This window comes from Cervus canadensis, chromosome 7 (assembly GCF_019320065.1).
Source record: "Cervus canadensis isolate Bull #8, Minnesota chromosome 7, ASM1932006v1, whole genome shotgun sequence".
NCBI lineage: Eukaryota > Metazoa > Chordata > Mammalia > Artiodactyla > Cervidae > Cervus > Cervus canadensis.
Genome location: NC_057392.1, coordinates 8,314,318 through 8,330,073, shown reverse-complemented (window position 1 = coordinate 8,330,073; position 15,756 = coordinate 8,314,318). Strand labels below are relative to the sequence as shown.

The following is a 15,756-nucleotide window of genomic DNA, read 5'->3' as shown; positions in this document are numbered from 1 at the left end:
TTGCTCTGTGTTCTTTTTGCTTTGATAGTTACAGGATACCCTCCACTTTCATAGGAGATATCCTGAGAGGTATTTTTAAGACTAGAAAAATCCACAAATATATAAGATGCTAATTACAAAAAGGGATTTATTTTAGGTGCAATGTATTTTGAATCTTTAGTTTTTATTCTAAAATGTTTAGCTTTTCTTTGCCTGTTGGATTGCTTTTATGGGTGATAAGGTCTTCTTTAATATCTTTCAAAAAGCAATTTGTCACATTTGGTTATTTCCAGACAAAAAAAGATTGGCAATCTCCCATTTTTACAAGGAGAGAGCACCCTTGGACATCTATATGGAAAAGACTAGACTAGAGTAGGTCTTGGAAGCAAAAAAATAGTTGAATTTATTATTCAATAGGTTTGACAGGGGTACAGTTGTTAATCCTAAATCTTCAAATGTGGATGGTTTCCTATTCATGTGAGTATTACATTTGCTTCTGATTTTTAGCATTATAGCCCAGATACTGTTTAGTTAATTACACAGGTGTTCTGGACCCTGGATTTGGCTTGGACTCTTCTGGTGACCTGAGCAAACCATATAACTTTTGTGAATTCATTATTGGCACTAGTAAATTAATTGGGTTTGAGTAAGTGGGAAAATTAAGTTTGGTCTTAGAAAGCAAACTAGCACATCCCTGGCTGCTTCCTGCAAGCTTAACTTTTTTTTGAAGTTATCTTTAAAAAAAAATTTTAATTATGTATTGTACCATAATACAGCTTTCTAAATTTTAATATGAAGATTGAATTTTAAATTTGTTACTACCCTGTAACATGGCTGCCTCCAGAGGATGCATTCTGTTTATCCTGGGGTTTTCTGTATTCTCTGACCTACTGCCTCATACCCTTGGGGCTTCTGCTCAATTTGAGAAGCAGGGGACCCAGAGGACCTCTACATCTCTTGCAACTCTGACATGGTATGATACTTGAAATAAACTAGAGTTTATTCTCTTAGTTTTAGGAAATTATAAATCCATAACAGGGAAAAATTTGACTGGGTGACTTGCATGATTTAATTTCTTTTCCTGACAATTAGAGATTCCAGTTCTATTGTATGTAAAAGCTGTTTCATCAGAAACTGCATGCATTTTAAGAAATGGATTGCAAAGTTAGAAAAACTCTTTGCACATATCATCTTTGTTGCTCTCAATCTTTCCTTGCTGCACTTCTGCTTTTTTCTTTCCTGGCTCCTAATTGGATTAAAGACTGTTTTGCCAACCATGGCATCTGGAGATGACAGTCCTATCTTTGAAGATGACGAAAGGTAAATGTCTTGCATTGTGATAAAACTGGGTTATGAAGCTTTAAAGATGGGCTTTAATCATTCAGGGGAGTATCCAGGCTACTTTTTTGGAGAACACATTTTGTAATACTGCAGAATGCATAGTTTTGCTTCTCTGTGATTTCCAGCAAGGGTGGTGAACACCTGGCATGGAGGTGGCCACCACTAATGTGGCATCTTTTCCCATAAAACCTGGATGTGAGGTCTGCAAATCCCTCTCAGCACAAAATTCTTGGCAATCACTTCCAAAATGATATGAAACCTATTTACTGTTTCTGGTTTAGAGCCTACAAAGGAGATTAGAGTGAATGAAGAGGAGGATGTGGTTAAGAGAATAGACTCTGGGACCAGACTCCTAAAATTACATCCCATCTGCCACTTACTGTCATTGTGACCTTAGACAAGCCTTTAGCCTCTCTGAGTCTCGGTTTCCTCATCTGTAAATGGTGGAATAATAGTACCCACCTCATGGTGAGGATTCTTTGAGTTAATGTGTGTAAAGCTCTTAGAACAGTGATTGGCACACAGTAAGTACTGAATAACTGTTAGTTATGAACATTACTGCTGTAATGTTACTTCTCTCAAAGCTAAAACTCTGTATCAGTATAAAAATATTACTTATATGTTATATATGCATTGTATATGATATATTTTATATTAAGACATTAATATAAAATATATGTTTAAGTTGTACCAGAAATGTCACAAAACAGAATCCTTTGTATTTTTAATAAGATTTCCTGTAATAATGACAAGATTACTGTCTTCCATAACATTTTTATATCTATAATGGAACATTTCTTCCATGACTGTTTTTCTCAGTCTTAGTATTTTTAAATAAGAACCTTTTTTGTTAAAATGAATCCCTAGTTATTGGTTCAAGTATAAAAGGTTTTAAGAATAGTGTGATAGGATCTGAAAAGATAAAAACAAAATTAAATCCTCTGCTTTTTAAATGACAGGAGGGAGGAGTAGAAACTTTTTACTGACCTTTCTGTGGCCAAGCTTAGAATATTGTCCTGAATAAACTGATTGATTCTTAATCCTATTACTATTAATGTGACTTTGGAATTATCTGACTGTATACCCATAGGTAGTAATTTCATCTTAAAAGAAGAATGCGTAACAGGGTGAAAATAGTTACATGTATTGTAAGTAGGCTTTCTTAGCTTATATCACTTAATATTTTGTAATTTTAGGGCTTTTCAAGATCTGATATTTTCATCTTGGAAGGACTAATTGGTTATTCTATTACTGTTTTTGCCTATTATAATTGCTTAATTTTATTCTCTTAGCCCTCCTTAAAGCCTGGAAAATATGACAGATCTTGTAGCTGTTTGGAAAGTTGCTTTAAGTGATCAAGTCCATAAAATTGAATTTGAACATGGGACTGCATCAGGCAAACGAGTGGTGTATGTAAATGGGAAGGTAAGAAAAAATGTTACTTTGTGAAATATAGTATACTGAGAAGCTTGATTTTGCTAATGTATTTTCTTCCTATGTGAATTGAATGCTTTCCCTTACAGTGGTTATATCTTTACATATTGGCTTGTATCATTTTGCCATACAAAGCAGACTAATAATAGTTTTGGAATTCATAGACTATAACACACCTAATATTTAACTTTAAAATGCCTTTATTTTATAAAATCTTTGTATCATGAAGTAATAAAATCACATCTAAATAGCATTGCCATTTATTCCCTTTAATTATATTATTTCCGAAGTTAAACATTAAATTTTCTCCCATTTGTATGTTTTTAACTTTCGTATTTTATTACTTAGAAAGTGCTAAGAAAAGAATGGATGTTCAGCTTGATAGGCAAAGAAACCTTCTGCATTGGAGCCTCAAAAATAAAAGCAACCATAAATATTAAACCTCGCTGTGCTTCTAGTTATGATTATACTCTGGAAATTAATGGGAAAAGTCTCAAGGAGTATATGGAGAGCAGAAAAAAAACCACCAATACTTGGATATTACATTTGAATAGTAAAGACTTTAGAGTTGTGTTAGGTAAGTGAAAGCCATTTCTTCAGAATTTATTGGCTTTTTATGATGGCTATTTACTTTAGTTCCTGTAACTCTCCAGACCTTTTATGGGAGCTTTGAATAGGAGAGTGTTACGTGCAGGTGTATTTCTCATGTGTCCTCTGGGAATGAAGTATTTGTTGAATTGACTTATTTATATGGAAGATGTGAGAGCCAGATTTTATAGTGGTAGATTTGAAAATTATAAACTTGGGTTTAAAAAAATAAATATTGATGTAGACATTTAATTTGTCATTATTTCTCGTCAAAGAATGTCTAAAGGCAGTTGGAAATTTAAGGTTTATCAGAAAGAGGGGAATTTTTCTCTAGGTTTAAGACTACAGCAGATCAAAATAATCAAAGTCCAGGTAAAGTAGATTAAAAAATAAAAATTAAGCCATTGATCCTTAAGCTAAATTCTGCTGTTACAGATTGGCATCTGTGTTCGTGATTTTATTGGGCCTACAAAACTTGAAAGACAAGTATTTTCTACCTTTGTTCATTACTGGTTACTCCTAGTATTTTCTGCTTCTCATATCACTGAAAGTGAAAGTGTTAGTCATTCAGTGGTATCCAACTATTTGCAAACCCACCAGGCTTCTCTGTCCATGGAGTTCTCCAGGCAAGAATACTGGAATGGGTTGCCATTCCCTTCTCCAGGGGATCTTCCCAATCCAGGGATTGAACACAGGTCTCCTGCATTGCAGGTGGATTCTTTACCATATGAACTAGTTGTCTATCACTAACTTAAGAGTTACCAGGGAATCCAAGATTATGTAGATCATCTCACTGATATATTGATTGATTTAGATAATACTGAGAACCTCATAAATGGCAGCTTATGTACCAGGCCTTGAGGATACGTAAATGAAGAGACTTTGTCCATGTCTTTTAAGAGAGTATAGTTTAATTGAATGCTAGAAAAAAATTTTAAGGATGAAAAATACTTATCAAGTAATACATGCACATGGTTGAAAAAAAGAAACCAAAAACAAAACAAAACAAAACAAAACTCCTGTATGGTTTATTTATTAAAGAAATTGGTCAGATTTTTCTTGAAGAGAATAGGATATGGTCTGAATTTTGTGGATTCCATTCCTGTGATATTCTTCTATTAGTATTTCCTACAAATTGGTATTTGAAGAATTGATCAAATTTAAGGTTTTTTTTTTTCAGGCAAGACCAGTTTATAATTTATTCTATCAAGAGCACATGGTTTTGCTTTGTCTAATTTTTTTTATATTGGCACCACTAATACCTAAGTGTCCATATCCATTAATTCATTGGCAGTTGCCAGATGGATATATTCTGATTCTATCATTTGTTGTTCATTAGCTGGAGTACTCATACAGTGAGAAACTTCCTGTTGTCTACTGTTTAGTTACACAGAGGTACAATTTGTATAACAAATGTGGGATCACAGCTTGTTTTCCTCTAACTACCAGTTTTGAAGATATTAAATTGACTCCTTTCTCTTTCCTAAAGGTGATCATTTAGGTTTTTTTTTTTTTTAATCATTGGGCTTCCCAAATAACTTGTGGATTTAAACAAGTTGTGGTGTTTCAGTACACTGCAATTATTATCCTTATTGATGCTCAAATTGTCCCATTTTTGGCCAGTGTGGTGCTCTTTAGATTGGCTCCTGAGTCAAGCGAACTGTGCACATGCATAGGTAGATAGCTATCAGGAGGAACGGGGAAGAGAGGGAGAGACTTTATAAAAAATAAAATAGCTATGAGTTCATACTGATACTTGTAATTCAAATTCTGGGATACCAGTTTTTTAATTTAATCTCCTCTAATATCTTTATGTTCATTCTTCCACACTGAGAATCCTTCTTCTCAGGGACACAGAGGATGATGCAAATAGAATATAATTACTCTAAAAGCGTATATTACTTTATGCCATAATTATGTACATACTAATCTCAGTTAACAACAGAAATACTCTACCACCATTAATACAGTGATTGCCCAAAATTTGTCTTCCTTGGTGGCTCAGTGGTAAAGAATCTGCCTGCAATGCAGAAGCCACCAGAGGCACAGGTTTGATCCCTGGGTTGGTAAGATCTCCTGGAGGAGGGCGTGACATCCCACTCCAGTATTCTTGCCTGGAGAATCCCGTGGACAGAGGAACCTGGTGGGCTACAGTCCACAGGGTCACTAAGAGTCAGACACGACTGACGCGGCTTAGCAAGTACGCTTGCCCACAGTTTAAAACAACTTTTTGCATATCATTTTCCAACTGTACTGTATCTACATTGTCAGAACATACAGCTGTTATATACTATGCCCTGTCCCTTCCAACTCACGCTTGGTAAGTAAATGTTTATTTTTGCCTTCAAGTCATTCTGTTTATCCTTCTCTCTGATCATTTTGCTTGTCTGAAACTTGTTCTATATTACATTCCTTAGAAGGATTCATAGGAACAGTGTTTCTTGAGTTCTTGCATATTGGTCACATTTGTCTGTGTTTTTTATACCTGAAAGTCAGTTTGGTGGAAACAACATTCTTGGCTCACATTTTCTTTCCTTGAGTATTATAGATATATCACTCCTTTCTTCTAGCATAAAGTGTTACTTTCAAAAAGTCTGATGACAATCTAATATTCTCTTAAAAGCACCTATGTTTTTGCCTAATTTTACTAGACTATGTCAGGGTAATAGTCATCCTTGGTCAGTTTTCCCAGGTATGTGGTAAATCTTTTCAGTAGATAGAATCAAATCTTCTTTTACTTTGAATTATAGTTTAAGAATTTGTTCTATTCCTTTGCTTTGGTTTTCTTCCTCATGGATGCCTATCATATATATGTTGGATCTTTTGGCCTGTCTTCTAAATTTGTCAGTTTATCTCACATCATTTTTTTTTTTTTTTTTTCAATTTAGACTTAAAGTGTTTATTCAGTCATTGAGCTTAGCAGTTAACAAAGAAAAAAAAATGAATGGAAGAAGAGTGTATTCACATCAGATGTCAAAAATAATTATAGTACTTGGGGTGTTTAATCCGCTCTAAGAGATAATGGTTAAAAGATGAATTGTAATGTGTCCCAAGATTTGACCTCTGACCCACTTCTCAAATCCATTTCCAAAAGATCAGTGTATTAACCCATAACATTTTAGCAAAGATTCAATGTCAAGTGTAAAACCCTTTTAATCTCCTCCTACTTCTGTATTCAAAAGTGGTGTTAAATTGAATTCTTGACACTGAAAACTGACAGATGCCTAGAAATCTTGTAAGGATAATAAGGAAGAACTTGTTTAAGTTGAGTGGTCAAGAGAAGCATATCAAAGCCAGGCCAAGATCTGGGGAGGGAATCTCATTAAGGAAGCAGCCAACACACTGGCTTTCAAGAAGGAGTATGTTTAGTGGCCACACACACACACACACACAACCATTCAGTGTGGTCCAAGTCAGTGTTTTCCAGACTTCGAATCTTGAAGCACATCATGAAATCAACCTTGGAATAAAACTAGGCACTGTTTTAATGACATGAAATATCAAAGCAGAGGCATGGAACAGGTTTTTAAAAAAAGATCAGAGTGTGTGAAATACATGAAGGAAGAGGATTGTTTAATTAAGCTTGTCTCTGGCATGTGTGTGTGTGTGTGGTGGTTCACCATGTAAAATGTGCTGGAGTTGGCTTTACTTGCTGTCTGGTAATTTGAAACTGGCCATGGGAAAATGTTTTTTACAGAAATAGGCAAATAGGGCTTTTAGGAAACAGGGTTTGGAATTTTCCTGTTGGTCCAATGGCTAAGACTTCGCCTTCCAAAGCAGAGGGTGCAGGTTCAATCCTGGTTAGGGAGTTCAGGACCAACAATAACCATGTAAACGTTGGGCTCTTCTTGATGCCATTCGGAGAATGCATCCACCAAATAGAGAGGGTCTTTCACTTGTCTGAGTCCACAGATCAGGAGAAACATGTGTAGATTGTCAGCACTTTGGTTAATCTCTGAACACTGAAGAAAAGTATTCCAGTTAAAGGCGGTGTTTGGCACTGTTGCGATTCCTTGACTCTGGACATAGATCTTATCCTTTGCATGCGGCCACTGTCTTTGTGCCATGTCCTTCATCGACTCCGTGAAAGCGACAGCAAATCTGGCTTCTTCAAGGACTTTTCCCATCACTTTGTTTTTATCTCCCTGGTTAACATCTTCATTTAAATCAGTTCCACCAAAGATGATCCCAAAAGGAATTCCATTACCTTGCAAAAGTCTGCCTCCTCTATACAGATGCAGAGCCACAGCTGCCTCCAGGTTCTCTGCCTTGATGAAGTTTGAGATTTCAGATGGATTTTCAAAGTCAAAGGCATCTTTCAGAATACACACATGACCTGCAGCTTCTAGATGGTCCCGGACGCGCTGGGCCGTGACTGCGTTGCCCGTGTGCCGCCGGAGCACCGCCAGGAATAGGAGCCGCATGCCGCCGCCGCCGCCCGGCCATCCACCGCCCGCCGAGTCTCACATCATTTTTAATAGTACTTATCTTTCTTTCCTTTCTCCCTTTCTGCCTGCCTACTTTTCTCTTTCTTTAAATTGGTAGACTTACTTTCTAGAGTAGCTTGAAGTTTAAAGCAGAAAGCACTGAGTTCACATATGCTCACTCTGCCACCCCACCGCCCTCAGTTTTTCCTTTTATTAACATCTTGTGTTGGTGTGGTAGTTCCTAGTAACTGGCAAACCAATATTGTCTCTACTGGAGACAGTAAAAAAACTCATGCCTCTGCTGCCACTACCACCATCTTCATCATCAGTTTTCAAAGTTTCTTCATCCCCCATCTTCATCATCAGCTTTCAGATTTTCCTCATCCATTGAGTGAGATGAGGCCATGAACATATAGCTCCCCTGCCTCTCCTCTCCCACCTTCACCACCTTCAATTTCTGTCTCCTCTGCCTTTTGTTTGACATCGTCAGAGTAGTTAATATTTCTATTCTCTTCTGTAGCCGTAATTAAATTCTCCTGTGTTTTTTCTATAGATTAATTTTAAAACTAAAAACCAATAAATAGCATTTCTATAATTATGATCTGTAAATATTTTGGAGTGGGCTCTGGTTACATTCTTTCTCTATATTATTGTCACACCACCTGTGCCACTCAAAGGAAGTTGTTAGTATCAAGGTCAAGTGGGTTCTCTGTTCTATAATCTACCAGTTTCTCAAAATGTACCTCATTTTGGTTCTCTTCACAATTGGACCATGATTTTTTTTTTAAATTTTTTGTTTTTCCAGTCTCTTCTGGTGGTTTTTGTCTTTTCTTGTTGGAAATGACTATGTATCTTTTCTGTGCTCATGTTCCTAATGTCTGTTTGCATTATTTTACCCCATTGTCTATTGCCCAATATTCTTAGGCATTTGTTGACTTCCTGTTGGCTTCCCAGGCCTGCTGCCCAGTGGCTGTCCTGGGATTGCTCTCATGGAACCCTGGCTTTAGTCCCATTAGTTTTTGCATCCCACAACTGCCAGTTTTACCTTAGTAACTCCCTAAGGGTGTCCAGGAGTTATATATTATGTGACCATCATACAAAATAAATACTTTGGCTGAGTATAGAGTTTTAGCTTTACAATGTTTCTTCCCCCCCCCCCCTTTTTTTTTTTTTTGAAAGCCTTTTTCCAGTCTCTTCTATCATCCATGGTTTTGAATGAGAAGCTTACACCAGTTTGAATCTCATTAGTTAGTATTTTTTTCTGTCTGGAAGCTTTTGGGGGCTCATTTTTATTTTCCAAAGTTTTACAGTGATGTGTTTTAGTGGCTCACCAGCTGCTTTATTTTTAGACAAAAAAATGGTATTTCAGCATTTTTTTAAAATTTGCCTTTTTTCAAAATTGAGTGAGGTTGATCCTCTTTTCATATGTAAGGTCCTTTTGTGTTTCGTTTCTGATAATGCCTATGTGTTTCCTGTGACCTGTTTTCTTTTGGGTTTGTTGGTCTTTATTCTCCTTGATTGCTAGGAGTCTTTCTGTTACTAAGCACTGTAACAGAACTTAGTGCTGTGAGTTCTGAGTGCTGTGAGCTTCAGATATTTTTCTATTTGTCATTTATTGTATAACTTTGCTTATGTGTGTGTGTGGGTTATTTTAATCATGCAGAAATCTTTTTTACTTTCATGTAGTCAGAGTTGCTCCCTTTTTCTTTTATGGCTTCTGATTAGCAATGTTCTTCAGAGGAATGTTAATACCAGCTATTACAGAAAATCTGAGTATGTGTACATGTTCAGGAGGCCAACTAAATAAAATTCCAACTATCACCTCCATCATGGTTTGTTTGAGCACTGTGGGCTCCGATCGTGCCATGTGAGCTGGGTTTCCCACAACTGTTGCCATAGATTCTTCCCATTCAGGCTGCCACTGGGAGGCCACTCCCATATCTCCTGGGCCCTCTGCCTTTCTCTCTGTGCTTCTAGCCCAGCTCCAAGTCCTTTCTCCACTCTCCAAGTGAGGCTCCTATCTCGAGGTGCAGGAAGAAAAGACCCTGTCCCTGGAGTAGATGGCTTGTCAGAGTCAAGGCACCTTATCCTTGACCCCCAGGCGGCCTTTGACCCCTAGACTCCTTGTAAGCACACAGGTCCTGCCTCTCTCTAGTCTTTGTTATAACAACCAAAGCTTGTCTTTTGGCTGCTTGATGAGTATAGTCGTCTCTCCTGACACTCCTGGGAACCCTGACATTCACAAGTGGTTCTGGGGATCCTCCCCAAAATGCACGTATGTCTGTGCACAAGGCACACATATAGCTCAGTTGGTAAAGAATCCACTCATAATGCAGGAGACGCCGGTTTGATTCCCAGGTCAGGAAGATCCACTGGAGAAGGGATAGGCTACCCACTCCAGCATTCTTGGGCTTGCCTTGTGGCTCAGCTGGTAAAGAATCTGCCAGCAACGCAGGACACCTGGGTTCGATCCCTGGGTTGGGAAGATCCCCTGGAGAAGGGAAAGGCTACCCACTCCAGTATTCTGGCCTAGAGAATCCCATGGTATAGTCCGTGGGGTCACAAAGAGTTGGACAGTACTCAGCGACTTTCACCTTCACTGGAGTGAGCTGTGGCCACTTAGTTAATGCCCAAGTGTATCATGGCAGCATTTTGCTCTATTGTGTCAGCACTTTACTCAGCACAGTCCATCAAATACTATACCTATATTTTTTTTATGATTCAATAACTTTTCCCCAAAGTGAAATCATAACAAAATTAATAGAGATTATTGTACTCTTCAGTATGAAATTTAAGACTAAATTTCTGTCTGTCTATATGAACCCTATGCAGCCTTTTTTGTGGTCTCTTTGTGCCATCATCCAGATGGGTCAGTATGAGAGGCAGGGAGAATCATCTAGTTTCTGATGTTAAAGAAAATTTGGAGAAGGATAAATTAGGAATTTGGGATTAACAGACACACATTGCATATTTAAAATAGATAACCAACAAGGACCTATTATATAGATCAAGGAACTCTATTCAGTATTTTATAATAACCTATAAGGGAAAAGAACCTGAAAAAGGAAAGCAATATTGGCTACAATTCAAAAAACAAAAATGAAAAAGTTCAAATATTACATTACTTGAAATATGTAGGTTTTTAAAAAGCCCAAAGTACTCTTTAATTTGGTGAAATATATTGATATCCTAAATGGAAAAATACTGTAATCCTGGGAGTGTGTAAACCCTTCTTTGATTCAATACCAGACCTTCAGTTCAGTTCAGTCACTCAGTCGTGTCCAACTCTTTGCAACCCCATGAACTACTGCATGCCAGGCCTCCCTGTCCATCACCAAATCCCGGAGTCCACCCAAACCCATGACCATTGATTCAGTGTGCCATCAAACCATCTCATCCTCTGTCATCCCCTTCTCCTCTTGCCCTCAATCTTTCCCAACATCAGGGTCTTTTCCAATGAGTCAGCTCTTCACATCAGATGGCCAAAGTATGGGAGTTTCAGCTTCATCAGTCCTATCAATCAACACCCAGGACTGATCTCCTTTAGGATGGACTGGTTGGATCTCCTTGCAGTCCAAGGCACTCTCAAGAGTCTTCTCCAATACTACAGTTCAAAAGCATCAATTCTTCGGTGCTCAGCTTTCTTTATAGTCCAACTCTCACATCCATACATGACCACAGGAGAAACCATAGCCTTGACTAGACGGACCTTTGTTGACAAAGTTATGTCTCTGCTTTTTAATATGCTGTCTAGGTTGGTCATAACTTTCCTTCTAAGGAGTAAGCGTCTTTTAATTTCATGGCTGCAATCACCATCTGCAGTGATTTTGGAGCCCAGGAAAATAAAGTCAGTCACTATTTCCACTGTTTCCCCATCTATTTGCCATGAAGTGATGAGACCGGATGCCATGATCTTAATTTTCTGAATGTCGAGCTTTAAGCCAACTTTTTCACTCTCCTTTTTCACTTTCATCAAGAGGCTCTTTAGTTCTTCTTCACTTTCTGCCATCAGGGTGGTGTCATCTGCCTACCTGAGGTTATTGATATTTCTCCCAGGAGTCTTGATTCCAGCTTGTGCTTCCTCCAGCCAGCGTTTCTCATAATGTACTCTGCATATAAGTTAAATAAGCAGAGTGACAATATACAACCTTTACGGACTCCTTTTCCTATTTGGAACCAGTCTGTTGTTCCATGTCCAGTTCTAACTGTTGCTTCCTGACCTGCATACAGGTTTCTCAAGAGGCAGGTCAGGTGGTCTGGTATTCCCATCTCTTGAAGAATTTTCCATAATTTGTTGTGATCCATACAGTCAAAGGCTTTGGCATAGTCAATGAAGCAGTAATAGATGTTTTTCTGGAACTCTCTTGCTTTTTCGATGATCCAGTGGATGTTGGCAATTTGATCTCTGGTTCCTCTGCCTTTTCTAAAACCAGCTTGAACATCTGGAAGTTCATGGTTCACGTATTGCTGAAGCCTGGCTTGAAGAATTTTGAGCATTACTTTACTAGTGTGTGAGATGAGTGCAATTGTGAGGTAGTTTGAGCATTCTTTACCAGACCTTAGAAATTTAATTAAAACATTTCAGGTGATATGAAAAAAAAGGACATTCTCATATGGACAGTCTCTCCTTACATTCATTTGTCTGTATTCTCCTTTATAGATTTTCTTTAACAAATCTTCATCAGTGTATATTATATCATGATTTTGTCTTAAAAGATTGGTTTCATTTTGATTTTGTGTGTGATCAGAAAAATACACTTTCTTCAAATTTGGAAGAATTTCAAAGCCATGAAAAGTTAATGGAGTTTTCAAAATCCAGTGTATCAAACTTTTCTTAAAATAATAAAGAGTTAAATTTATCTTTAAATCGCAGGTTATAATTTTTGTAATCAGTTACTTTTACAGAGAAAGACACTATGGATGTATGGTGCAATGGCAAAAAAATGAAGACAGTGGTAAGTTGATCATTTGATTATTGTCACCATGTTCATGAGTGACCACTGAGACATTTCTGTATTTCCTAACTATGCAGATTTTTATAATTAATGAAGGTCCTTTTGGTTATAAACAAAAAAGAGATGAAGTAATCCTGTCTCCAGAATCTGAAGCCCTTTTTTGGTCAGTGCCTGGGGTAGTGAGAGTTTGAAAACAACTCATCTTGTGACTGGTACTAGCCTCGGACCCTGCTTGTCCTCTCCTGGACCATCCTCTATCCTTAAAAGATCTAACCCACATTTAAAAACATCCTCCCCAAAGGTTGCATCCTCCTGTGTTATCCTTGTTTAAGTGGTGCTTTATACTACTGTTTCTCAAATTTGCATGCACAGAATCATCTTGGATCTTGTTAAAATGCATATTCTGACATGTCCTCAGGTGATGCCCAAGTTGCTGGCCCATGGTCACACTCTGAATAGGAAAACTTTATACCATACACTCAAAACAGATGGTACTTTCTCAAAGTAAAGGTTGTGAAAAAGAAACGAAGCACACATGTCAGGTGAGACAAAGGCAAATAGGAAAGGGCACTGTCACAAACCCCAGAAGACAAGTGGGATTTGTAGACTAGCAGTGCTGAAAGACTGCCCTGCTCGTTGTAGCTGAGAAACCCTAGTGTGTTGGACTTTTGCTGCCTTGCACTGTTATGGCTGTGGTGGGATGAGTATAGAAGTGAATTTCAAGTAGGTAGGAAATAACAGTGGTGTGCACAGCAGAAGGAGGAAGTGAAGCAGAGGAGATGGTCCTGGACACAGGGAGTGTGGGCCTAGGAGCTGGAATGACTGGGGGGAAATATCCACGTGTTATGGGATCAGGTGGCAAGTAGCGCGTACCATCCTGGGTGTCCCCTTTCGTGCTGACTTCAGTTGTGACACCAGAGCTAGAGATGATGAAAAGCATGAGAAGCTCTCTTTGCCGGGCATACTGTAGCTAGCTACCTATTGTGGTTGCTGCTATTACCTTCTTTTTCTGTTGTAGGTTTGGGAGGGTGAGGAGATGTCCTGGGAGGGAAGGCCTGGAATGATTTTATTCAGAAGACATGCTAGAATCTGCTGGGCCTTGCAACTGCTTCTAAGGAAGTGCATAAGCCAGAAATCAAAAGTTACAAAGATTAATGTGTTTCTGTTTCTTAATCCTGATATTAATTCTTGAAGGGACATGCAACCAGGGTTCACTCAAAATTGAACCTCAGCATTTGAGCCATCCTCCGGGTTCCATCTACCCATTGAGACTTTTATGCAGAGAGGCTTAGTGAGCCCTTCAATATTTTAGGGCCTGTTTTGGACCAGATTCAGTGACCATTAACATGGATTGGGTACCTGCTGTCGTGCCCGATGCCATACCTGGTGGTCCTTTCTGTTCTTTCTGTCCTACCACGGAAATTTCTAGATGGAGAGTCAGCAGTTTGGGGTCATATTCCCTCCAACCCTCCAGGAATTCTCCCATGCAGAAGTAGCATTGTTTCAAGAATGTGATTGTAAATAAGCAAGAAGTTGAAATAATATCCATCCACAATGTCTTTGTTCCTAACTGACGAGAAACCACAAGTGTCTGGACAATAACTCTCTCACCCAGTTGTCTCCTCCTCGTAACTGCAGCCTACTTGGCAAGGTAGTTTTGGCAGCTCTGTGTCGGGCAGCCTTCCCAGCACTATGCACACCTGCTCTCGCTGCCTGTGAGCTGCGGCTTATTTTCTCCATTTCCTTTTCATTTCAAAGCATCATGACCAGATTATGTATCTGTCAAATTGCCAAGAAGCAACTTACAAGGATTGTAGTACTCAACCCTTGCTCTCCTCTCTAAATTGATTTTTACAGAAGTATGCCTAAAGCCTTTTTTCAAAGCTCAATGTGAAAAGGGCTAAAAGAATACCCTGGACTCCAGGATCAGCACCCCACCCCCAGTCCTTGTGGTGGTCAGTACACATCCGTGTTGGCCAGATTCTTCCCAGAGCCAAGAAAAAGCTTCCCTCTCTGATGCCTCCTGTGCTTTCTTTGGCTAGATAATGTTAGCAACGGGGCCTTGCTCTATCTGCTTTGGCTGCCAGGAAGCTCATAGCCAAGTTGTACATCTGATAGTGCTTCTTTTGCTTCTTGGCATAATTCATTTTTATCCTCTAAGCCTCATGTTCTTCTTTACTTTTCTGTGCTACTTGGCGCCTATCTTTTTACTCTGAATCAGTGCTCTTTCAACAGAAATATAGTATGAGCCACAGATATGAGCTTCATATATAACTTTTCTAGTAACCACATTTCGAAAGTCTTACAGTGAAGTTCATCTTAATAAAAATTTAAGTCACTGTATCAAAAATATTATTATTTAAAATGTAATATATAAAGTTTCCAATGAGTTTTTTTTAACCATTCTTTGTTTCATACTAAGTCTTCCAAATCCAGTGTATATTTTCCCCTTTAATAGTGTATCTCATTTCAGAATCACATTTCATGCTTGATTGCCACCTGTGGCCAGGGGCTGTTGTACCATATACATCAAGTTTGGACTTAGTTCAGTTCAGTTGCTCAGTCATGTCCACCTTTTTGTGACCTCATGACTGCAGCACACCAGGCCTCCCTGTCCATCACCAACTCCCGGAGCTTACTCAAACTCATGTATATCGAGTTGGTGATGCCATCCAACCATCTCATCCTCTGTCATCCCCTTCTCCTCCCACCTTCAATCTTTCCCAGCATCATGGTCTTTTCCAATGACTCAGTTCTCCACATCCGGTGGCCAAAGTATTGGAGTTTCAGCTTCAGCATCAGTCCTTCCCATGAACATTCAGGACTGATCTCCTTTAGGATGGACTGGTTGGATTTTCTTGCAGTCCAAGGAACTCTCAAGAGTCTTCTCCAACACCACAGTTCAAAAGCATCAATTCTTCAGCACTCAGCTTTCTTAATAGTCCAACTCTCACATCCATACATGAATACTGGAAAAACGATAGCTTTGACTAGACAGACCTTTGTTGGCAAAGTAATGTCTCTGCTTTTTA

At 38.6% G+C, this 15,756-nt stretch overlaps 3 protein-coding genes across 5 annotated transcripts in view; 1 reads left to right on the top strand and 2 right to left on the bottom strand.

The window, feature by feature from the left end:
* The window catches only part of FAIM (Fas apoptotic inhibitory molecule), a 173,781-nt gene that overhangs the window by 2,781 nt on the left and 155,244 nt on the right, over positions 1 to 15,756 (top strand). For 2 of the 3 annotated variants that reach the window (XM_043474286.1, XM_043474288.1), the window contains exon 2: positions 2,613 to 2,745. In XM_043474286.1, the coding sequence (XP_043330221.1) occupies positions 2,635 to 2,745 (111 nt within the window). In that variant the 5' untranslated portion in view covers positions 2,613 to 2,634. Of the gene's footprint in view, positions 1 to 1,240; positions 1,300 to 2,612; positions 2,746 to 15,756 lie in introns of all 3 variants that reach the window. The other variant, XM_043474287.1, reaches the window with a different exon arrangement.
* CEP70 (centrosomal protein 70) overlaps positions 1 to 15,756 on the bottom strand; it is a 242,652-nt gene that overhangs the window by 100,007 nt on the left and 126,889 nt on the right. The window lies entirely within an intron of this gene.
* LOC122445274 (glycosyltransferase 1 domain-containing protein 1-like) lies at positions 6,238 to 10,176 on the bottom strand. The gene has a single exon (XM_043474283.1). It carries the CDS (start codon positions 7,764 to 7,766, stop codon positions 7,134 to 7,136), a length of 633 nt encoding a protein of 210 aa, XP_043330218.1. The 5' UTR covers positions 7,767 to 10,176; the 3' UTR covers positions 6,238 to 7,133.